The sequence below is a fragment of the Haliaeetus albicilla genome, chromosome 10 (genome assembly GCF_947461875.1).
Source record: "Haliaeetus albicilla chromosome 10, bHalAlb1.1, whole genome shotgun sequence".
NCBI lineage: Eukaryota > Metazoa > Chordata > Aves > Accipitriformes > Accipitridae > Haliaeetus > Haliaeetus albicilla.
Genome location: NC_091492.1, coordinates 19,974,916 through 20,000,175, shown reverse-complemented (window position 1 = coordinate 20,000,175; position 25,260 = coordinate 19,974,916). Strand labels below are relative to the sequence as shown.

The window sequence follows — 25,260 nt, the reverse complement described above, 5'->3', positions numbered from 1 at the left end:
CACCCCCCAACTCCAAGAACTTAGTAGTTTTAAAAATATTTTAGAAATACTTCTTGTTTCTGGCTAGCTGTGTGTTGTCCATGGAGAAACAAACATTTCTAATAGGCTGTCTTTTTAAAAATTATTATTAATAATAATAAGATCTCTACTTTGGACTGTTACTGATGTTGGATTGGGATTTTTGCTAAGCAGTTGAAAGTGAGTAATTTAAGAAAAGTGATATCTGATTTCTGCTTATGAAATTTATAGATAAGGATCTCTACAAAAATATAATTGTAAATTGAATAATTTGTTATAGTCTCCTGAATGAACTAAGAAAGAGGTTTCATGACAGTTCTGAGAGTGAATAAGAGTTTTGTTTAGCCCAGCCACTTCTGAGGAGCCACATAAATGAAGTATATAAGCAGATTTAGAATGTGTTTGACATCAAATTGTCATCTAATTGTTTCTTGGGTTATCTTAATATGACAGTCTCCTTATACACTTCAACAATACTCTTGAATGCTTTGCTGCTGAAATGTGGAGATATCAGGGTTCTTGAACTACTAGCAAAGGCCAAGAAACCTGTTTAGGGTTTTCTGTTCTTCAGCAATACTCAGTTCTGCAAAACTTTACTGCTGGTGGATGATGAGAAGAATGCTATCTGAACGTAGCACAGCCTTTTGGAGGGAACCAAGTTTTATCTCACAATACAAGTGCTTGGGAAAGTAGTATCGTTGTTAACATCTGGAAAGTGCTTACTCAAGAACTGCGTTAGAACAGTTTCTTTTGTAGAAATAAACAAACCAAAACCCCAAAGTGTAATAAAAATGCACACGGACAGCTCTTTACATTAAAACTTTATCCTTAAGGCTGTGAACAAATGTCTAAAAATAATGTTGTGACTAATAAAATTACCTGATTATGCAAGGAAGAAATACTCTACCTGAAAATAATTTCTGTTTGCAGCAATCCCATTGTTCCTCTAACTTTTTTTTTTACCTGTAGAATACCTATCTTGGGTGTATTCATTTGCTTCTAGGTCTTGTGACAACAGTAAGTATAGCAAATCTATTTTGGTTTCGTGGTCAGAAAATCAAACTGAATTCTGGCCTAATTACCAGTTGTGTAGAGATTTGCAGAAGATCTTGACACGTGAAAATCTGGAAAAGCATAAATAAATTTGAACAGAACTAACTTGCTTTTGTTTTCCGAAGTGGGATAAATTTTGCATACCTTAAGCCATTTATAATTTAGGTTTTTATTTAAGTTAGGCTCTCTTTAGAGGAAATTTGCAGCATGCCAAGGTACATGTACAGGAGAGGCACTCCAGGGATCAGCTAACTGAGCCATCTCTTTCTGAGTAAAAAGCAAGCCTGCATGATTAGTTGAGTATAACTGCCTGCTGTTTAGATAGCTGAAATTAGGTTAAAGAAAGCCCACATCAACTGCTTGGGTATCAACTCTAATTTCTAATCTTAGATTCCAGTGTTACTTGTAGATGGAATATTAAAAATATGAATGATTGAGTATTTTTTTTAATAAAAAAAGTCTAAGCTTAAATAATGTTCTCTGTGTATGAAAATGGCTCAGTTTGTGTCCCTAGCTATCACAAGCTTTGTGGCCAGTGATGCTTGTAAAATAGTGTCTGAATGACAGAAAAAACTGGTGTTAGCTGCTATACAGTCTATTTCATTACAATTTTTTTTTTTTTTTTTTACTGTGGCGTACACAAAGGAGTCTGTGCATGCATAGTACAATTAGAAGTGAGATATTAGTTCTTATGCTGCCCTGGAAATCAAATTACATTGAGGGGAGGAGGGTTGGACTGTCCTTTGAGCTGGTTTTCTAGTAAGTATCTGCTGTTTGTCAGTTATAGAGGGGTAAATAAACCAATGGGTTTGTTTCTTTGTGAAGCCTAACATTTCAGTTCTAACTCTGATTCACGCTAAAATTCTTTGAGAAATTTAGCCCCTTAGTTAAGATTTAGCTCTTGATATTTCAGGCAGGGAGGATTATGGCAACTCTGCATGCCATTGTCACAGGTCGTAGCCATATCTGGAGCTTTGTCCAGCTTGCCTGCCTAGCAAAGCATGTCTGAAAGTCTGCGCATTCCTTTGGAGGTACTGTGAGCATGGTGTATGGGCCTCTACCAACTTGCATTTATTTAGCTCAGATATATGCCTGTAAAAGAAAAGTGGCATAAGTTTGTTATCAAAGTTCAGCCCTCTTGGGATTTCATTTTATTTTTTTCTCAATGTTTTAAGCCTTACTGCAGCTTAATTAGCATTACTATATTTTTCACTTCTCCTGTTGTCTGTGCTGGCTAGACTAAAGCTAGTCAGACTATGTCCATCTGTGCTTTCAGCGTGCCTTAACTCGTCAGGTAGGTAGAGCCTCCATAAGTACTAGGTGAGCGTCTCTCTGAGTTAGTCATGTCCAAAGGGAAAGATCTGAAGTTGTTTTAAGATGTACTAATTTCCACTTATTTAACTGAACATGATGAAGTAGGGGAGTGGTGGTTTTCTTTAAGGGAGTTCAGAAACTAACAATAGAGGAGAATAAAACCTCGACAGGTCGAGTCATGCAACCGTTCCTGCCACCTTCTCGCAGGGATGATTATTCTTTCAGTAGTCTGGCTGAGTAGACTTTATCACTGTGAAGCTTCCTGGTCTTTCTTTACCATAGTCTCACTGTGCCTAATTGTTCAGCTTTCATTTATCCTCACTAATCTGTCTATCTTATAGTTACTTTTGTATATGTGTTTTGTCTGTAATTCTCTCTAAATTCTGGTTTTCATCCCTCAGTTACTAAAGAAAACACAATGGCTTGCACAAAAGACTTGCACTCAGTGTGCTCAAGCAGTGAAACTATGTCTCTCTGGCCTAATCTCCTTCCAGAAGGAAAGCAGGGATGTGAACACTGTCCTCTGTGTTCTTAATCTTTTTTTTTTTTTTTTTTTTTTAAGGGCAACATAAACCTTTTGGAGAACAACAAAATAAAACCAGTCAGTAGAATATCCGCTACAATTTTGCCACAGTGTTTTTTCTTGTCAATGAGATAAAAGTTAGGCAAAAGTTCGGACACCCATTTATTGCTTTTATGCTGTCTCCTGGGCTAGTGTATTTGTTTGTATGAGAGGATGCACACTTAGGATTTTTAGGTTTTGTTCCATGGACCATCTTTGATGTTTTATGGAATTCAGGTGATCCACATGATGGTGAACCTTGTTCTATAGACCTGTGTCCATACCTGAGTAGGAGACCTCTAAAAAGTTCAGGGAGCTATGGTGGAGATGTTTAGATAAACTGTACAATTGTAGTGGTGGCTGCAAGTAGAATTGTTTGGTTTGGAAGTGAACTGGTAGCATTCAGAAATAAAATGCCTTAGTTATTGAAAGCTAATGAAGACTGAGAAGCAATGAAACAAGTGAAGAGGAAACATTAACCTACTTGGAATATAGCTTGCCTGCCTCAAAAATTGAGATTAATTAGGGACTAAGGCAAATAAATTATTCTCTATTGCAGAGTATGTAGCTCCCTCTTTAAGAAATGTTCCTTGCAAAACAGTCTTGCATGATGAAAACTAACACCACATAGCTACTGTCCAAGACCAAAGACTTGATATAACTAAGAATGTGGAAAACTGTACGCATGTCACAAGATGGGGCTTGCCCAGGAGACTTCATGCTTCAGAATGTAAACTATCCTCGTGTGAAGCTGGGGCAAGAATTCCCCGGAGTAGCTTTCCGAGGTCACCTCCACTCCTTTCCAAAACTGATGGAGATAACAAGCTCTTCTCATGCAAGTAAGTCGTTTTGAAGCTGCTGGTATTGCTCATTGGCAGAATATACTAGACCACTTTTTTTTATTGCAGTACGTATCGTATACTGTGCTGCAGTCCATTGCGTTCTGTTTTGTCAAAGTACATATGTGATTCTTGTTGAGGAAATAGTTATCTGCCATAGGTTTTACTCATGAAATTGGAAACAATATGGAAAGAGAGAAAATGAGATGAACTCTTTGATGTTGTGATTTAGGATGTGTCTGAAAAGTAGAGATTGTACCGAACATGCAGCTGTGGTGAAGGTGATTTTGGCTATCATTTAATTAGCTGTGTTTAACTTAGCAATGTAGTACTCTTCTTGAATCGGTACACATCTCTGCAGCATCCAGTTCTACCTATCGGTGAAGTTAAAATAGGATGTCATTGTGAAGAACTTGAATATAAACTTAAACTCCTTTGCTTCCTGTTGAAAGTGTACAGTGTTTGAGAGAGGGTTTAATGTGGCACTTCGTTGGATCAGTAGAATCATGCAGTTTTATTTTTGCATTGTCAGCAGTAATTCATAATCTGTATATACTTTCAGGATAATGGAGCTAGTGCTGTGACTGTGGTAAAAAAACAGCTGTATTTCTTTATCATCTGAACTTTTCCACTGAGAGAAAAACGTGTCCTAGCAATTGCAAAAACAGTGCTCCATTTCCAGTCACTAGTTCTACTGATTTTTCTATTGCAGTTTGCTTGCTTTGGGCTGCCTTTGTGCAGGAAGATGTATAAAGCAAGCACACCAAAGAGTCAAATTCAGAGGGAAGGTCTGATGGGAAGGAATTGGGTGATGCTTGAAAATGCAAATGGAGGATGAAAGAGGAACTGGAAACTTTTTGAGAGTGAGCGAGCTTCTGAAGACACCAATTGTGAAAAATTTACTGGGGGTAAAATTAAGATGCATCTAAAAAATAATGCCAATTAACTTGAAGATTCATCTTAAGTCACTGGTCTTTGTCAGGCTCAGGGAGGTGGTTTGAAGTAATCTTTCTTAACTAAGGATAGGTTATACCGATGATGGTAATGAGAGGCTTGGTGTTTTGAAAGAGCAAAATAATTGTCATCTTATATAAAAATCTGAGATTGAATGTATGAGTTATCTTGACAATAGCGTGATTTTATACATAAAAAAGGTGAGAGTTTCTGTAAGCATTACAAGTAAAAGAGCGCCCATTATACTTTATTAAGACAGTGGTAAGCTGCATCTGTGAGGTAAGGTTCCCAATGGAAGAACAAGGAAAACTAAGACAGGAAAGAATTGATTTAAAAATTACTCAGTGATTTAAAAAAATTAAAAAAAAAAAAAATCAGTTTGATTTTTCAAACATTCAGTTACCAGAGCTACTATATAGGAAATGAGGAAATCATGTTACTCATGACCTTGCTGTGTTTGGTAAGTGTAATGATGAGAAGATACTGCACAGACCAAAGTCTTCAAGAATCAAATAAGTCTTCAAGAATCAAATAGACAATATTTCTTCTGATGTCATTATCATTTGCACCTGTGTGCAGCTTCATGAGTAAAACCTATATAGCATATAACTCCATGTCCTCAGCAAGAATCGCAAGTGTACTTCAACCACAGTAGGATAGAACGGACTGCAGCACATCTTACAACACATACTGCAACAAAAGTGATCTTGTATACTCCTTGTGTCAGTAGTCATAACAAATAACAGCAAGCAAGTAGTTTTTGCAGCTTTGTAGTGAATGTTTACCTTTGCTGAAGTTAATAAGCATTGTATTTTGATGCTGTGTTGCTAAGCTTACTGATACTTTTCTAGGCATGCAAAAAATTCTACAATGTACAGCAATGTGAACATCTCTTACCTGTAGGTAGGGTCAGCAAATAAGCTGAGCCCACTTGAGCAAGGCAACTACTAATTAACATTTTGGTGTTGTCAGAGCTGTGAGAAAAGCAATAGACATAAACACAGCAGACTGCTATCTACCAATATTTTTGGTCAGCTAAGTGTATAATTCTAGAAGCTTAAAAAGACCTGTTTGTGAATAGTTTTTTTCCAACAGTTTTGTTCAAAGCACCTGTGAGCAATTTCCAGCAAATCATGCTTCTTTCCATGCATCCCTACCCCTCAGTAGGAATAGTACTGATCTTTCTCATAATTTTTTCACTTATAGCAATTACTTTTGTAACAGTGTGGTATATGCTGGTTGCTGTGTGTCTTATATTTGCCTGTTAGGTTCATTTTGTAAGTTGATTCAGATTTCAAAATGCAGAGACACTTCCACTTCAATTATATTAAAATAATTTAGTGTAGCCTTGTTGAATTGATTACCCTAATTATTGAAAATATGCACCAAAAAAATCCAGCTGTTTAATATCTTGCTTTTTATGTATTCAGTGTACAATACTTCTTTAGCTTGCAGTATTTTCATTTGAGAAAATAAGTTTTTTCTTTAATTTTCAATTTCTTTAGTGGTTACTATTTAGTAAGTATTAAAAAAAAAAGTATTCCTTGAATTGATCCTTTCTTAAGGAGATACTCTTGGAAATCTCTTTAGTTTGCATTGGCTGAAAGAGCAGGGAGTGAAGAGTTACTGCAGGCAAAAGAAAGGAATTTTTGTTTGTCAAGCAGAGTGCAATGGGAGCCACAGGTCCAAGAACTTCTGAATGCTGGAATCAATTAAATTTTCTTTTTCTTTTTTCTCCAGAGCTCATTTTATACTACAGTGTCCTTAAATTGGTTGGTTGGTTGGTTTTTTTTTTTTAGTTACTAGTTACAAAAAGCTCTATTGATTTTTCCATGTTATCTTTTTTTTTTTTAAACATTGTTCATTGCGTATGTGAATGCTTTTACAATAAGGGTAAAAGCATCATGAAATGAGGACATTTGGTGTCTAGGATTAGTGGGCATAGTAAAAAAAGAACAACAAAAAGACACCAACAACAAAAAAAAGAGGGGACTTTGATATTTACCTGTATTGTAATAGCAGAATCTAGTTTTTTAATTGCTCAGTCTTACTAAATCTACATAGTCTGTTTGGACATACTGCTCAAAAGTTGCTCTTAGTATTAGTAATGATTTCTAAGTGCGCGGGAACTGTCTTTTCACTTGTCCCTGTTCTATATAAGAAAGTTATAAAAGGAAACGTTAGAGCATAAAGGCGCAAGTAGTGTTGTAGCTGTGACCCTGCTTGTAAATTTTACTTTGAGGTGGCTATTTATTCTAGTTTAATAAAAAAGGAGGAGTAGAAATAGAAAAAACTCTTACCTTGAGGGTAATACTTCTGATATTGATGACGTTGCGTAACTAGATATTAAAAAGAAACAGATTTAATTGACGAAAGAAGTTTATTCCCTATGGGTTTTGTCAAGGTTACAAAATTTCCTTGGCATATCTGTCTTTCTGCTCTTATCAAAACCTGCTGCTTTTTTTCTTTGCAGGTCATGGCAACCATAAAGAAAACAGTCCTTTCCTGAACAGTTCAGAAGCTGGCAAGGGAGGTGATTACTATGACCGAAATCTGGCCTTGTTTGAGGTAATTTCTAACTGTTTTTCATACTTCTAATATGATTTGTGATCTTCCAAGATGGCAGGGATTGAGCACATTGTATTAAGTGGAAGAGAGATCGTCGCAAAGTTCCAGGCTGTGGGTTGGTACCTAACTCACTGCATGACAAATCTAAAAGCTAGTGGTGTGTTAGGGCTGTGCCTACAAAGGAGCAAAATATAAGGGTACCAGCAGTGACCTGAATAATTTAGATAGCAAAGCTGTGGCACTGTGGGCTAATCAGTGTGGAAAATGAGCATGGCCTGATTTACTGTGTTAAGAAGGACCATGTTATTCTGTAGGAGAGTGCCTGAATGCAGGCACTCAGATTAGCCTGGGTATCCTGTATTACAACTGCAGTATATCAGTAATATGGATTTCTCCCCCACATGCTTTTTTGTGGGTGTAGGTCTGTTGTCCAAGGTATCGGTAGGCAGATACCCTGTGTGATGAAAAAGCTCAGGTATTGTCACCACTTGGGAGGGCGAGGCAGGGCAGTCTGACTGTTTCCACGTGGAAGTAAGGAGGACCAGGCTCTCCTGTGGGAGGCCAGTTGGAGCCACACCAAGTCCTGCAGCATCCTCCTCCAGATCTTCACGTCACTGGCACTGCATTAAATTCAAATATATCATGGTGTGCTAAGACCAAGTTTCTAAAAAATGTTTTCGGAAGCTCAGGTGCTGGGGAGTGGTGCAGAGAGTCTTTGTATGGCTCTGCAGCTGCTTTCCAGCTGTGCTGCCGAGTTACAGCTTCACAGCAATACTGGCAATGTGTACCCTGTGTTTCGCGTTCTGGGAACTCACTGTGGGGCAGCCTGAGCTGGCTCTATACCCCGCCAGGTTGGCGCCTGCAGAGTTCAGCTGCGTGGCATAGAGCCTGGACAAGTATAACTAACCTACTGCTAGATAGGAACTCACCATGGAAATGCTACAACCATGTTTGCAGGCAGTGTGCTTGAGCTACAAGACTTTGAAGCATGCTCCCAGCTGTGGTGTCTCCTCCCTCAAAGGCATGGTAAACCTGTGATCAGGATAAATTGTAGGGCATGGAGAGTTGGCCACTTGTGACATGGCTGCTGCTAGTCACACGCCTGCCTCTTTCAGAAGCAATAACACAGTACCACACCAGGTCTGCAAGCTCTTTCTGTGGTAATGAAGAGAGGGAGGAGCATCCCAAAGGCCATGCTGCTCAACTAACTGAACAGGAAGCATGTGTTGCCTCAGCCTCTTTCTGGAAGGAATTGTAATCAGATTTTTAAAGATGTGAACATCAGATCAGATCAGAGGAAGGAGTAAGAGAAGGAGTGCTTGGCTCATGGCATCCGCTTAGCCATTTGGGGTCAGTGTCTGCATTAGGTCAAAGCACATAATGCTACCAATCCTACCAGAAACTGTTTGTAATGATACATGAAGATATGATACAACTCCAGACAGTGAAATCTTTCTTAATCAGCTTTTATTTCCTGTGTAGAAAGTTGTTCTTTTTACCATGCATCACTTACTGTGCAATTAGACATGCAAGACATTTTTATTTCAAAGAGAAAGGGGAAAGGAATGATTTTATTCTGATTTTTTTTCTTTTTCTTTTTTCCCCTTGAAGTTACTTTCAGAAACAGAAGTTGGATGGGATGAATGTAAAGGTGTGAGGCCTCTGTAAACGCGGCTTCTGGGATTTTTATCTAGATCCACATGAATTAGGTGACATAGTTTGAAAAACGTAATAGAATTATCAGAGTGCATGCCTGCCTACAATGGCCGGAGTTTAATCACTAAGTCTCTGATTTGTTTGGCAACTTGACCTTTTTAAAAGCATATATGTTGATGTAAGCTGACATCTAGAGATACATGCAAGGTATACCTTCATTTTCTTACAGTCCCAAGGCTCCGACTTCTTTATTGCTGTAATTCATGCAAAGGTGCATACAGTGCAGACCTGTTGGCATAGCTTTTTTTTTGTCAGAGTTGCCCTCCTTTTAGAAAAGTAAATCTTCTCATCAGTGGTTCAGGCATAATGAAATATTCTGTCATTCCCTGGGTGATTTTCCTGGTGTGTTCCCTGGCACCCTCAGGCATGCCAAGGAAGGCATGACCCCAGCCACTCTTCATAAATGCTGTGAATTGCAGAAGTTGACTAGTTGTCTTCTTCCCCAGGAAGAACTTGATATACGACCGAAAGTGTCATCTCTGCTTGGCAAGTTGGTCAACTACACAAATCTTACTCAAGGTGTTAAGGAACATGAAGAAGCAGAAAGTACTGATGGCTCGAAAAAGAAAGTATCAAAAGTAAGTAAAGATTCTCTCCATGGCCAGCCAATGAATGGGATGATTGCCTATGTGATTTTTGGGGAGCTGGACTCCTTTCTGCTTTATCTTAATGTCCGTCAGGAGCCATGACAGTGTTGCAAAGAAATAACGTAGAACTCTGTAGGTAGCCAAATGTTACCAAAGAATTGGGGCGGATGCAGTGGTTAAGCACTGTGCCCTACGGTGCAGTTACATACACTTGGGATGGATTTAGGTAAGGAGCATAGGCTTTTCGCGGTGAATCGAATGAACAACAAAACAAAACGCCCAGCTTTTTCGTAGTGCTGTTTTAGCTGCCCAGCAGTATCTGACACATCTCTACAAGCCTGGTGGGTATGACACAGGACTTGCAGGAGGCAACACCCTTCTAGAGCAGTGGGTGGAGGTCAGATAGGACAGCCTGCGGCAGCTCAAGAGTCATTCTCTTCTTAGGCATTTAGGCAGCTGATTTCTGCCCCAAAGGATCTGCATTTAGATGGTTAGCCGTTTGGGCTGGCCTTGTAATAACTAGGTAGAAGGTGGGGATTGATTGTTGGTAGTTAGATTTGTATCAGGAGGGCTATGTTCTAACTGCTCTTCTTAGTGCTCTGGCAGTCAGGCAAGTGTTTCAGTTAGTGCTAAACCCTCAAGTGGTGTGGTTGCATTTTATGGCACTTGCAGGCCTGTCAGTGTGCTTGCAAATTTTGTCAAAAGAAAGTTTTCCAAAAAAGTAAGGTAGCACTTGAAACAGATTTTATAGTACTGCCCTGTCAAAGTTGAGCCATTTCAGAATGAGATGGCAGTGATAATGTTGAAAAACAGCACATTGCTCTCAAAGAGAATGCATGTTACCCCATGCTGAAAGCTGGATTCCAGCTCCCTTACACTCCAGTTCCTTGCTCTGCACGGTTTTGCACTGTGGTTAACAAAGTTGTTTAGTCAACATGAAGTTTAAAACTCAATTTTATCTGAGACCGCACACACTAAAGTGCTGTAATATTGTGGTTAATATGACATTATTACAAGACTGAGTGAAGGTCTTCTGGGTGCAGTAACTGCTTTCTAGTATTATAAGCTTACATTAAAAAAGTAATTTAAACATTTTAACTGTCAGTTTCTTTTGTGTAGTACTTGGTGTTATGCTAATTGCTGAGTCTGTCCAAAGTTTTTACCTTGGCATTACTAACATGAAATGTCAGCTGCATCTCTGTTTTAGCATGCTTTTGGTAGGAATAATTTCAGGCATCAGCTGTTAATATGGTGGTGTTGCATAATTAAAATAATTTTCAGCCTCTTCCTATCAAAAGCAGATCGATTGTTATCCTAACAAAGATAGAATGGAGGGGGATACAATAGGTACAGTCCTTACTATTTTTAGAAAGTTCTGATCACTTTTGCTGTTTTATTTCCTCATTAATTGCCTGACCACAATACCAGGGTAAGATGCAGTCTAATCTGAAAGCTAGTCGCTTACTTCCCTGTTGGAGAAAGAATTGGGAGAATTTCGTGACGGGTCTGTAGTGTAAAGTTGGTTAAAGCAAATGCAGTATAGCTTCATAAGGTAAAAATGGGGCAAATAACAGGAAACTGGGAAGTTGTTTTAAATCCCTGGTAGAGTAACATGTAAGGTTTGGTGTTAATATTTCTACATCTAGGTATGATTTATGTAAACACTTGCATGTTTTCAGACTGTTTACTGCCATTTTTAAAAAAGGACTGTTGTCCTTGTTAAACCTATGCTTCTATGGTAAAATAGGGTTTGGGCAAAATACCTGGGTTGTCCTGAATTATGCTTTCCCGTGTCCCAAAAATGTGTGTCTGCAGACTTCTCAGATGTTTTTTGTAGAATGGTTTGGGTAACCATTCCAAAAGTGACAATATCATCCTGCATTAATATCTCAGTATTTTCTGTGTAAACACTGCAGTTTCCTTAAGTGAATCTTTGCCTAGCATGTCTGCGTCTGGGATAAATTGCATCAGCTGCAATGTTATAACTGTAGTTTGAATTTCTTCTCCCTCTCTTGCCATATACAATATGAAATTTTAAACATCTTGTAGAATGTAAGAAGGTTGATTATTAACTTGGCCAGTAATTATAACCATTAAAAACAGGAAATTCAAAAGCAGTAACTGTACTATGCTATGGATTGAAGGTATCCAGAAACTGTGCAAATGGGATTCTTCTACACATTTGTCTTTAATAATCTTTGAAATATAAATCAATGCAGTGCTGTTACCTTATTCTTCCCATTTGAGCATTAGTACAGAAGCATGAATATGCACCCCAACATGATCGCAGGTTCTGTTTTTAAGTGCCAGCATTGTTAACAGACTCATTGCTGAATGCTATACTGGGTACACTCGGCAAATATATCCCCAGCCAGCGTGAGGATGAAAGGTAAGCTGCCTGTCCTGATGTGTCACTTACTGGAATTGGCATCTCATAGACAAGAACTGGAGCGAGGAGATTGAGCAGACTCTAGATCTGGTATTTGAAAATTGAATGAAGAAAGCAGTCCTTTCAGTAAGTGAATATATAATTCTCTGAGCAGGTAAGACAGGTGTCTCAGTGAATACCGTTTTGTTATCTAGCACACACCTGCCCACCAAATCATATTCATTCAAGTGACCAAAAAACCCAACCCAAAAACAAACCACAAAAACCCCAAACCAACAAAAAAACCCCACGGACACACAAAAAAAAAGAGACAAGGCAGTTGTGTGCACATGATGTGGCCAAATCTCTGAGAGGTGGGTATTGTAAAAATGAGATCTCTCTTCCAAAGTTTAAGCTTAAAGGACTAGAGAGTGATGTGCTTTAGCTGGAGGAGATCAGTGTTGTCAGCACCTGCTTTCTACAGTGACGAGACCAAAAGAGCTCAGGAAAATACATTACGTGACTATCCCCCCTTCTAATCTCTTGGAATAATTGCTGCAGAGTTTGTGGAAGATGCAAACGAAGATCAGGATGATTTCAGTGCAAAACAGCTTAATATAAACATGTTACCCTGTTTCAGCATTCCCATTAAGTATTTTTGATAGTAGCATTCTGTTAGATACACATCAGATAAAATTGACACTAGTCCATGTAAAAGGGTAGAAATTGCGTTGCTTTTTATCTTTTCTAAATACAGTCTTGTATTAAAGCACTTAATATTCACAGTGCTATAAAAATATCCCCGTCTTATGATGGAAAAATTTAGATTAACTATTTTAGTTCATGTATCTTTAATAAGACAGTTCATTTCTGTGCTGCTGTCTGTCCTCATGCGACAGGGCAACCACAAGAGCTGTCATTACTGATCAATGTCCCGGAGCCCTACAGCCAAGTGCTTTGATAACCCATCATGCTGGCACAATGGAAATAGTGTCCTTCAGACTCAGATCAATATTTGTATCAATTATGTGTCTGCAGCTGATTAGAGTGAATAGAAACATGATCTGCATTGCTGAAATTGAGACTGTTTTCGAGATTTTTCTGTCCCTTCTTGGTTGATCTAAACCAGTGTTCTTCAAAATGTCTTTGTGTTTTATTTCCTTTATGCAGCATGGGGTGTTAAATTTTTTTTCATTTAGTAGCTGTTGAGACTGAACATAATACCCTTCTCATTTCAGATTGCATTCTGTTGAGAGTTAAGCACTGGTTTAGTATCACTTACTGATTATAAGTTGCTATAAAAAAAGGGTCAAGTCACTGCAGATCACTGGTGTTAAATATTTCTGTGAACAAGCTGGTTCAAGTTGTAATTGTGGATCATTCTTTCATACTAGTATTTTTTATTCTGCGGGGTAAGAAAATCCAGAGTAAACTCTTATGCCCAAGGTACACTGAGTAATACCTGTGGCTTGGGTTTTGTCTGTGGGCAGACACTTACGCATTTCCTAGGCTGCTCTGCTCTGCAGTAGTCTCATAACTACACAACTAGTGCACGATTTCTCTTCCTCTGTGGCTGAAGTTAGCTTTATAACTTGATATGCATAAGAGGCCACTTAAGAGGGAAGGGAAGAAGATGATTAACAGTAGAGCAAAGCTGCAGGGACCACATAGGGCAGAAGATAGGAAGGAGCTGAGCTAAGGTGAATTCTTATGCAAAGGAAGCAGGTGTTGGGAGATGTGTAAAGGGCAGGCTGAAAACTCACCTGCTTTGATAGTGTTTGGAAGACTGTCATGTAGAATATATAATAACTGTACTCCACTTGCTTCTCCTGTGTAGGGGCAATAGGTTGAGCTTCTTTCCTTTTCCCAGATGCCAATTTTGACAATCTCGTAGAGAATCCTTTACCTCTGAAATACCCACACATCTGATAAATTCACTTGATGCTGGCTGCTGCGTTCAGAGGTGCTGTGAGGGGGGTGACTGATGGATGAATGATCAGATAGAGGCAAAGAATACATTAATGTGACAATAGGAAGCCCTTATGCAGGGCAAAATCTGCCCAGAGCCTGGCAACATTATTTAGTCCTTTCTCAGTTAATGTTTATGCAGTTGAAGACATAATGTGAATCAGATGAAGGTGTTTGAATCAAAAGCATCTAAACCTCCCCTTCTTGAGGAAGCAGGTACACTATAAAGAATACCCTGAGAAGATCTTCCTACGCTGTAGCATTGGAACAACTTGTTAAAAAATCCTTACCTTACCCTAATCAGGATACTTATGTACAAGTGTCACTTCTGTTAGTATCAGAAAACGATTCCTTTTGTCCTTATACATAATCTTGACAAAACTGATCAGGTTAGTTCTATAGGACGGTGATTTTTGTATAAATGGCAGGTGACGTTTTAGGGATTTTTTTTTTTTTTTTGTACTGTGGCATCGGAACAGGTGAGTAACAGCTCTCTGGCCCTGTGCTGGTGGGTCTCATAGGGTAAGTCCATTGGCAACCATCAGCACATGGCTCTGTTGCCCACTTTACTTCAGGAGGTTCACTCGAGTTGAAGTGTGTATATGGGGAAGGTCTGTTTGTTCTGATTTAGCCTTAGTCACACAAAGAATTCCAAGCTGACTTCAGAAAACTCAGTCGGCAATTCCTGGCATTTCTAACAAAGAACTGTTCAGATCATGTTCTTGGGCACAGTTTTCTTTCATGTCTGGCAGGGCAGATTCCTCATGTAGATGAGGAAATTTCAAATTGTACTGTGTGATTGTGAGTTGAAGCACTGAATTCCTAGATTGCTTATTTTGACCATTTGATTTTTCTAGGATTTTGCTTTATGTAATAAAATACACTCTTGACTTACCTTAGGTAACTAAATTTTTCCACAGGGAAGACAAGGCAAGAACAAAGTTTTTGACAGCCATTTTATTGCTTTAAGAGTAATATGCTTGCCTTAAGTACCGTTGCTTTTGATTCATAACTAATTTGTTTATAAGGGTACATGTTACCTATTTATTTTTGCATTTAGTTAATGCTATGTGGAGTCAAATTTGAACAACTGTTGTCACCTTCCTTTAATATCCTTCTCATTTAGATGATTGTTCATGGGTTTCTTTAAATGCTGTCTATCTGTAATATGTTTTGGAATTCAGGTTTATTTATAGAAAGGGATGAGCCTTTGAGAAGTTACACTCTCTATTTCCCCTGTGTTTCAGTGTTCTGTATAATTTTAAATGCAAAAGAAAACCTCAGAAAGCAGAAGCAATGAAATGTCTTGGCAGGAAACCACAGAGATTTGGGAGTCTGAAATGCTGCTAGTGCAAGGTGTGCCAAAGCAGGGAACACTTTTGTATTCCTTGAAGTAAAACCCTTATCAGTGGCATTTCGATATCATTGTTTTGGATCTGACTGTCCTCTGGCAATAGCTATTTGGGCCAAAGAGATTTCTACAAGATACTATGTTGAATGTCAGTCATGTGCAGTACCTGTGAAGTTGTGTAACTAACTTGTATTTTCTCAGTCACTGTCAAAAGTAATTCAGAGTGTGATGCTAATATTAAACATAAGAAAGGTTAGAATCATTAGTTTTACATAGAACATATAACATGGAAGAAAATACATTATGCATGTCTCCAGATTACTTCCAAATCTTTTCTGGTTGTAAGATCACAAAAGTATGTTTTCCATGAAACTAATTAGTAAACTCTGGGGAGTAGGGTAGGATTTATCTTACTCGGGGTCTGCAGAATTCAACAGGTTTCATACTAGAAACTCTGTGGTTCTACAATAAAACAAATATATGTATGTTCTGTTGTTAGTAATTGGTGTTAAATGCTGAGTATAATTCCTTCAGGTGTGAAGATGTGATAGGGTCAACATTTTGTTCAGAAATTTGTGGTTTTGGAGTTTGCGTCATGTTTTGTGGAAGTCCAGCACAAAAGTATTTTTATGTGTCTACCTTATGTTTCCCAGATTTCTACCATTTGAAAAACTGAAGTTGTAGGGGTTTTTATGCTGTGAATAACTCCAGTTAATGAATGTCAATGAACTTTTTTTTTTTTTTTTCAGTCACCCAGCATGGGCACCCTGATGGGGGTGTATTTACCATGCATGCAGAATATCTTTGGGGTTATTCTTTTCCTTCGGCTGACTTGGATGGTGGGAATGGCTGGAGTTCTTCAGTCCTTCCTGATTGTGTTACTTTGCTGCTGTTGTGTAAGTATATGGGTAAAATAATGCATGTGACATAATCTCTGTGAAACTATTAAGAAACTTGGAGAGGCTGCATTGTAGATGCATGTGTAAAGAAAAGCCACGTTTCTGCTAGACACTTCTGCTATGTTTGTAGTCATGTGATTCCCCCCCCCGCCTTTTTTTTTTCTTTTTTTGGCTAGTATTTGTAAACTGGCGAACTGTATCTAGTGTAGATACAGTCTTAAAAATAGCGTTTGTTCAGCAAACAGCTGTTTTCTGTGCCTGTGCCAGGTCATGGCTGTCTCCTTTGCTGGACTAGCCTTTGTTGGAATTTCAGCTCTGCAGATAGAGGGACACCTGCATTCTTTTATCTTGCTTTGTATGCAGACACCCATTATTTGACCTGATAAAGCAGTGGTTATCTCTCAAGCAAAAGTCTCAACAGGTTGATGATTAAATTCCTGCTGCCCTTGTTTTCTTTCAGATAATGACCTGTCAAGGCAGAATAAAGATAAATACTGTATCCTATATGCAGTGGCAGCTTTACTCTATCAAGAAATAAGTTACGTTTCAAAAAACATTGTTGACATAGTTGCTTCCTTTTCCTTGTTTTCCCCAGACTATGCTGACAACCATATCAATGAGTGCTATTGCCACAAATGGTGTTGTTCCAGGTAAGTGTAGTTGCCAAACTTCTCATTTCTGTTTTTTAAAAAAAAAAAAAAAAAAAAGTTGCTATAAGCTGTTAATGTGGTTTTATTGCAGAGAAATTTGCTTAAGCCAGGATACAAAGCCTGAATTCATATCTAGTATTTCTTCTCACTATCAGTTAGACTAAAGATTAAATTATTTGGTTTTTAGTTACCCCTGTGCTAACAAAAAGATACTTCAGTTGAACCCCACAAAAAGCAGATACACAGTGTATAATTTTGTTGTGTTCTTGTTGTGAATATTTTACAATTTATAACAATAAATAAATGGTAATTTTACTCTCACTTTTCTTGTTTCGTAGCTGGTGGCTCCTATTTCATGATATCCAGGTCATTGGGCCCAGAGTTTGGTGGAGCTGTAGGGCTGTGCTTTTATTTGGGAACAACATTTGCAGGAGCAATGTATATCCTTGGTGCCATTGAGATTTTATTGGTGAGTAGTATTGGAGTAGTCTGCTTTTAAAACAAATAGCATATGGAAAATGCCCTAGTATTCTTGTCCCATATTTGTATACGTATTTACAGGTAGAGACCAGAAGGTCTCCAGTTTCTTGGTGTCCAATTCTGTACTGCTAGTGCTTCCCTTTGGAAGGTGCATGCTCTGGGTATCCAGAATGGAAGCTTTTCTGAAAACACAGATGGAAGTACAACTTAGTCAAAGACACATGCTCATCATTGATGAAGTTGGCTCAGTTGTATTACTGAAATAGAATGGACCGTTATTGCTTGACTTTTCCTATAAACTGAAGATTCCTGGTTAAGAGCGTGTTACAGATTGGAAAGTGATTTAAATTTCTAGTATAAGTAAAAGATCACTACAGTAATATAGCCAGAGTTCTGTTCCTGTGTTCCTTCAGCTTGCTTTCTTCTTGTTTCAGACATATATTGTGCCACAAGCAGCAATTTTTCATCCATCCGGTGCCCATGATGCATCCAGTGCTATGCTAAATAACATGAGGGTGTATGGAACTGTATTCCTCATCCTTATGGCAGTGGTGGTCTTTGTGGGTGTGAAATATGTTAACAAATTTGCTTCCCTCTTCTTGGCCTGCGTAGTAATATCTATACTGTCCATTTATGCTGGAGCTATCAAGTCCATCTTTGATCCACCTGAATTTCCGTGAGTAGTGTTTCTGGATGGGGGTATGGCTTTGCCTACAGATCTGGAAGGTGGGATTCAATGGAAGTTACTTAAAACTGTTGCCTAATACGTTGTCAGAGCTACCTTTTTTGTGAATTACTTCAGATTTCTTTTGACAGTGATAGTCTTCTGTATGCAGAGCTCATGGAATAGAGGTTTCTCAGGCTAAAATGAGTGCATTATTACATTTTTTTAACTGTCTTGGTAGAATAAAGTCTAGTGGTGAGTATACAGATCGACAGAGGCTGATGTTTCTCTGCGTCCTGCAAAGACGATCCAGTATCTTAGCCTACAGCTGCTGAGTTAAATTTTAGCAAGAATTTTGCTGGGTTATTTATGGCAGTTAGCAGGAAGCAGTTTGGCAAGTACATTTTCTCCAGGCCAGTCGGATATGATGAGCTGCCTTCGTGGTTGGAAACTGTGGTGGTGTGATGCAGCTGCTTGCTGAGAAATAGGGCATCTCTTAGGAATGTGGAAGGTGTGATGGTGGGGCTGTGCTGAGGCTCCAGCGAAACTTCCCCTTGGCCTGAAAGCAGATTAGTCTGCCATGTGAGTAGCCCTGCTCCAAACACAACACGTACTACTTGGCATGTTGGCAGTTAAACATGTAATACGGTTTCTTAAACTCAGAGCTGGAGCAGCGATAATGTGGGTGCATGTGTTTTACCAGAAATGCAAACAGTATTTCCTGATGCTGCTGACAAGAGATGAATGGAATGGAAATAGAGGAGTTGAGTCTGCATAATTATTCACATCTTAAAATGTTGTGACCGTAACTAAGTACTTGCAACCCTCAAGTGCTCCCTTTAGATATTTAGGGCCCAATGATTATAATGTTTTACAACAGTGGCAGGTTTACAGCAGTAAAAATAAAACAATGTCTCTACCTCCCCCTCATTATCTCTTGGATTGTTCTTGAATGTTCTCGCTACCTTTCTTCCTTGGGCTGTATTCCTTTTTCTTTTGCTGAAGTAACTAGATATTGTATTTATTTTTAATTCTGGAGGGGAAGGCTTCTCTGAAGTTACAGTTCACAGGCCTGCAAACCCTACAAAAATGGCCCTGTCTCTTCCATTTTCCTGGCTTTCGTGATTGATAAGACCCATGAAACAATTAAACTTATTAAAATGGAAGAAATAATTTATTTTTTTTCTGTGGGTATTTTCTGGCACTGGGAAGAGAAGCTCAATGAACTTTTAGTGGCAGCAAGCTGTTATGTTATATCACTATGTTTTGTGGAACTGTCTTTGCAGAAGTAGATGAAAAATTTTCAGTGCTGGAATAAACTATATTTGTAGTTATGTGAAACACAACAGGTACTGGAGGATTTCAGCAATTATGCATAGTATGTTCTGACAAGAAGAAACTTTGCTTATTGTGCTTGAAATGTAAGCTCCTAATTCTGAAGCTAAAATGTCAGGGGTCATTTGAGTGCTACTATACAGAAGCTGGGATAATGTGATTCCAAATATCTTTAGATATTCTAAATATCTAGTAATTTAAATGGTAGTATTCTTCAGATCTCTTCCACTCCAGTAGTTGTGTTTAACTGGGGAAAAAAAAAAAAAGTGGCCTAATCTTTCCCTTTCATTCTTTAAGGTAAATTTACCAAATTCAATAAATCACGCTGACGTAGCTTTTTATACCTCTCCCAAGATTGTTGGAAAAGTAGCTTTATACTTCTGACCCTTAAAAGAAACAGATGTACAGTCTTTGTCCTGTTACCACCATCTTTTTGGAGCTCAGAAATGATGTAGTAGACTAGAGGCACTTGAAGTTTCCATGATATGAAAGAAAAATTATGGGGAAGGACAGACTTCATTTTCCCAATACCATATAATAATACTGGTTTTCATGTTTCCCTTCCAGGATTTGCATGTTGGGCAACAGGACTTTGTCCAGAGATCAGTTTGATGTTTGTGCCAAAACCATAGTTAAGGATAACATTACTGTGGCCTCTAAGCTTTGGGAGCTCTTCTGCCACAGTACAAACTTAACCACCGAGAACTGTGATGAATATTTCCTAATGAACAATGTCTCCGAGATAGCAGGAATTCCGGGAGCTGCTAGTGGCATTTTAAAAGGTATGACAGAATATTTTTTTTTCCCTTAAAGAGGAGACATGCTGAGCAGTTGAAATGGGTTGAACTGTTCCCTGCTGGTTAAGAAAGAGGGACTGAAGAAATGTAGTTACAGTGAAGAAAATTATCTTCAATAAAGAAAACCCAGTCTTAAGATACAGTACTTGTCTGCTGTAAAAGTGATTAAATTTGCCTTATACATCTCATAATTTCAGCAGAAAGTCATCTGTAATTATGAGCTATACCAACATGAGTAAGTTGTTAAAATTTTTCAGAACTCTGTGTAGCTATGACTCTACATTTTATACAGATTATGATTATGTCCTGAAAGATAAGAGTACTCATATAAAAATAGTATACCTCCTTCTTTGCCCACTCCTGAATATAATATCATTGAAGAGTGTTCATTATTGAAATGAATGCGAGACCAGTTGCTTTGTGCGGGTGCTGAGTGCCTATGGTTCCCATTTTCACAGAAACTAGTAGTCTAGTTTCTAAAATGGACTCAGCGTTTTATTAGTGAAATTTCAAATGCCAACCATATAATTCTGTAAATTCTTCCACTGCCTAAAGAACAAATCAGTTTATATCTAGAAAGCTGGTCGTATTGCTGCTTTGGATTCGCTGAGCTACTATGTGTGGGTATAGTGGTTCCTTAAAAATAATCAATGTATTTCGTGGGGTTAAAATAGGTACAAAGTTAAAAGAATGTTACATTTAGTGATATTAAAGCATTAAATGTGCTTAGGCTTCTCTAGGCTATTCATGCGTATTTATTGTTTTTGTTATAGATTCCCTTGAAAGCATGCAATATTAATTTTCTTTCATGTAACCTGTATACATCTTAATTTGTGTTGATCAGTGAATTGCATTTGTAATCTTCAGTTATAAACCCATTATAATGAGAACGGGTTTTGAACTGAAACATGCTTTTCTTTTCTGTGGTGTGATAATAACATTGAAGACAACTTATGGAGCAATTATTTGGAGAAAGGAGAGATACTGGAGAAAGCACATCACCCATCTGTTGATGTAGCAGGCCAGAAGAACAACCTCCATCTATATGTGCTTTCCGATATAGCTACTTCATTCATGGTGCTGGTTGGCATCTTCTTCCCTTCAGTGACCGGTGAGAATACTGGGACGAGAGGGCTCAAGGGTCCCTTGAGCTTTCTTCTCTTCCATGATCTTACATCCAGAATGTATTTTCAGGTATCATGGCTGGTTCAAACAGATCAGGGGACCTCAAAGATGCACAGAAATCCATTCCCGTTGGAACAATTCTTGCTATTGTCACCACATCATTAGTCTGTATCCTTTTAAAATTAGTAGAGTCCTGGCATGTTGTGACTCAGGTGGATGACTGTGTATCTGATTTGTGGAACTGCTTTCAGGTGACTAAATTATCAGTGCGGGTATGGTTGGTCAGTGGAAAAAAAACCCAAACAGTCCATGAGCTGAAAGCATCAGAATTATTATCCTGTTGTTTTCCATGCCCCTTTTTGTGTTGGGTTTTTTGTTCTTTTGCACTTCTGTTGCTTTTCTTTGCTACACAGTGGGCTGTAGCTTTTCAGGCTGGTGGAATACAGGTGTATATTTTTTTAAGATGCAGTGGACCATTAAGATGAGGAAAGGCTTTAAATGGGAGAGATCATATATTTCAGTTTCTTAAAAAAAAAAAAAAAAAAAAAAAGGCAAGCCTTTTAGTTTGAGTGACACTAAGGAGTATAGGCTTTCTTGAACATTTTAGGGCAGGATAAACGAGAGTTAGAAATTAGACTAGATGTTCCCCAAGGGGGTGGGGGATAGGTTCATGTGTAGAGTCAGCTGCTCACTCGTACCCATGAATTTATGTATTTATTTTGAAGTCAGTGAAATGAGATCATCTTAAATCAGCTTATAGGACTGTATTTTATCCCCCCCCCTTGATTTTTAACACATTAATCTGATTTAATGCTATTCCACAATTCTAAGACACATCCCCAGCTGGCATGCGTGGAGTTGTTACTGTGCTCAGTAGTGAGGTCCACGTAGCTGTGAATGACTTGTTTCCTGCCTGTTTCCACTGAGACTGGAGCACTTAATTTGCAGAATATGAGGATGTTCATCATACCAGATTTCTAGGTGCTGAGTGTGTGGTCAGAGGAATAGCCTTTGTCCCGGCTGAAGTTGCCAGGTTTTGTATGTGGTTAAACTCTTCAGGGCTTAGGACTACAGGAGTTTTGCTTAGGAAAGACTCTTAATCTCTTCTTTCCTGCTAGAGAAGAGATGAAGCCAAGGTCTTTCAGCTTCATCTAGCTTGTTGGTGTCCTAAACTACTATTTATCAACATAGGAGATTAAAAAAAAAAAAAAAAGAAAAGAAAAGGCAAAAGGTAATTAATATGAGCAAGGACTTCAAAACTTCTTTGTAAGAGCTTTCTGAATAAATCCCACCCAAAAGGCAGCTGGCGGAGATGGTGACTCTCCTGGAAATTCTGCTGTTTCCAACCTGTTTTTTTGCCAGAACTTGCCAAGCTGTAAATCAGGATCCCAGCTCACTTGTCCCAGCTTCTTAGGAGTGCAGCCTTTTCCAGATGTTACTTTGGGAGCTGACCCTGTACCAAGAAGTCTGCATTTCCTGTGAACGTAATAAATACTAAAACAGGTCACAGACCTAACCCCTAGGTCTAGCATTAAAACATTTGCAGTTCAAAACTTATTTCGTGGTGGGTAACTTTATATGTAGATATTAATACGCCACCCAGTGGAAGGTTTACACCATAATTTTTAGAGGTGATCAATGTTTCCCCTTTTATTACTTTTCGTATTGTACAATTGTACAGTTTAATAACAAACCCAATATTCAAAGACTTATTGGTGATGTGAATGTCTTCAGAGACCACAAAAGGAGAAAGTGCAAAGCAATGGTTTGCTATATGTTCAAAATACCTTTGGACACAGGAGGAGGAGGGAGAAAAGAAAGATATTTTAATATCCATTTCTGTTCTATACTAGCAGATTAAATTGGCATTTACATATAAAAATATTTCCTTTGAAGTTATCTCCTCTAATGTAACATTTAAAATGATCTTTTTTAGAAATTGAAACTTAGAATAATAACTTTGTCACTGTAACATTAGAAGTTATAGATGAGCAGTGAGACATTAATTTACTCACCAGCTTTACCATGTACTTATGGAGATGCTGCAGTGCAAATGCTGTAGGACAGAGGCACATATTGAACTTTACACAATACTTTCTGTGGTTGTTTTCATCTGCCATGTCTAAATAAATCCTACTTCCTTAGCACACTCTGTACTCAAGACTTCAGTTGTGTATTATTATTTGGAGCCTGCATAGAAGGTGTAGTCCTGAGAGATAAGTAAGTTTCACTGCTTTAATGCTCTCCTTTCTTCTTTTTTTGCAGGGAAGGTGTGTCCTTTCCTATCTCGTGTCCTGCGCCACCCACCCCCTCCCATCCCCCCCCCCCCCCTTTTTTTTTTCTTTTACTTCTGGGTTCCTTTTAAACCATATTTGTATGTAAATTGTAAACAACGTTTTGGGAATCTTCTTGTATTTGATTTGGTGTTTTCTGGCATGGCTCCCTCAGGTTTTCCATCCTATGTCTTAATTCCTGCATCTTTCTAGGTGAAAGTGGAAAATAATGTTGTGATAATAATGTAAGAGTTTTATGATATATAATCAAAATAAAGTTTTCAAATTATTGAAATCAGGCTACAGAGACTTGCTATCTGTGTATCAAGAGTAACTCAGATTATTTACTACTCTCTATATTTCCTAATCAAGAAAATATCTAATATTTAATAATATTTAAATGACATCTTAAAACTCACCCAAAAAACCAAACATGAGTGTCAAAATACTCCTTTGAATATGAATGTCTCTCTGTTCTCTCTGCAGGTACGGCGATGCAGTGAACAAGAACTTAGTGGTGGGCACCCTTTCGTGGCCCTCGCCATGGGTCATTGTGATAGGATCCTTCTTCTCTACCTGTGGAGCAGGTTTACAGAGCCTTACTGGAGCCCCCCGCCTGCTGCAGGCAATAGCAAAGGACAACATCATTCCTTTCCTCTGGGTTCGTACTTCCTAAAAAAAAAAAAATAAAAAAAAAAAATAAAAATAGGCATTCTGTACATATTAACTAACCAGCTATTTGACTTTGTGCTCTCAGAAATCAGATTTATTTTCCCTAGTTTGCCCAGCATTGCAATGAAGGTCAATTTTTTTTATTTTAATGCTTTGTTTTCTTTTGTAAAAAAATAAGAATATTTTAAAAGAGTTTGAATAGACACATATAGTAATTTTATGAAGAAGTTTTAACATCTAATTTAGTGAAGCACAGAAAGCCATTAGAGTAACTTGACTCCTCGCTCTAGAGAAAGAAGTATGTAGGAAAATATGCTTAAAGGTTCTGTTTCTTCAGGTTTTTGGTCATGGAAAAGCGAATGGTGAGCCGACGTGGGCTCTTCTGTTAACAGCATTAATTGCTGAGCTGGGAATCCTTATTGCTTCACTTGACATGGTGGCTCCAATTCTCTCAATGTAAGAAACAGGCTGGTTGCTGTTTGGGGGAGTGGGGAACAGGGCAGGGAAAGAGTGATTCTCTTTTGTTTTGCTAATTTGATTGTCTTTCAGAACCATATCTTAAACCAGTAAAGCAAATTACTGGAGCCTGAGTTCTGCTTCTGTTATTTCTATGAATTCTCTGACTTCTGGCTCTACATCTAAATCTATTTGTTTCTGCTTTGGAGTATTCTGTGAATAAACATGGTTTTAGTATATTGTTAGTTTGTTTGGGAAAATGTTATTTTTATCACAGAACAAAGATAGCATTGATGTTGTGGATAGATCTAACCTGATCCAGTTGAAAAACTGTTCTAACTGCTTTGTACCGATAGTTCAGGCTAATAAAAATCTGAGGGCTAGGCACATGTGACAGGGCAGCTGTAGTTTGACTGTAAATCATTCATGTGATTATAGCATGTGCCAGAATCTATAAATGTGTGTGCTAAAAGGTTTTGCACTTCTTTTGCTTCTGCAGGTTTTTCCTGATGTGTTACCTCTTTGTTAATCTAGCCTGTGCAGTACAAACACTTCTTAGAACTCCAAACTGGCGGCCTCGATTTAAATACTATCACTGGTAAGCAAAAGGC

General features: G+C 38.2%; 1 protein-coding gene across 4 annotated transcripts in view; it reads left to right on the top strand.

Moving 5' to 3' along the window:
* The window catches only part of SLC12A4 (solute carrier family 12 member 4), a 49,586-nt gene that overhangs the window by 13,027 nt on the left and 11,299 nt on the right, over positions 1-25,260 (top strand). For 3 of the 4 annotated variants that reach the window (XR_011326543.1, XM_069793692.1, XM_069793695.1), the window contains exons 2-14: positions 7,214-7,308; positions 9,471-9,602; positions 16,048-16,194; positions 16,793-16,847; positions 17,186-17,316; positions 17,762-18,003; positions 19,894-20,108; positions 21,070-21,234; positions 21,318-21,416; positions 23,411-23,468; positions 24,008-24,182; positions 24,531-24,649; positions 25,149-25,247. Coding sequence is in view for 3 of the 4 variants with exons in the window: in XM_069793692.1 (XP_069649793.1) it covers positions 7,214-7,308; positions 9,471-9,602; positions 16,048-16,194; positions 16,793-16,847; positions 17,186-17,316; positions 17,762-18,003; positions 19,894-20,108; positions 21,070-21,234; positions 21,318-21,416; positions 23,411-23,468; positions 24,008-24,182; positions 24,531-24,649; positions 25,149-25,247 (1,732 nt within the window). In the remaining variant the exon portion in view is untranslated. Of the gene's footprint in view, positions 1-3,506; positions 3,787-7,213; positions 7,309-9,470; positions 9,603-16,047; positions 16,195-16,792; positions 16,848-17,185; positions 17,317-17,761; positions 18,004-19,893; positions 20,109-21,069; positions 21,235-21,317; positions 21,417-23,410; positions 23,469-24,007; positions 24,183-24,530; positions 24,650-25,148; positions 25,248-25,260 lie in introns of all 4 variants that reach the window. The other variant, XM_069793693.1, reaches the window with a different exon arrangement.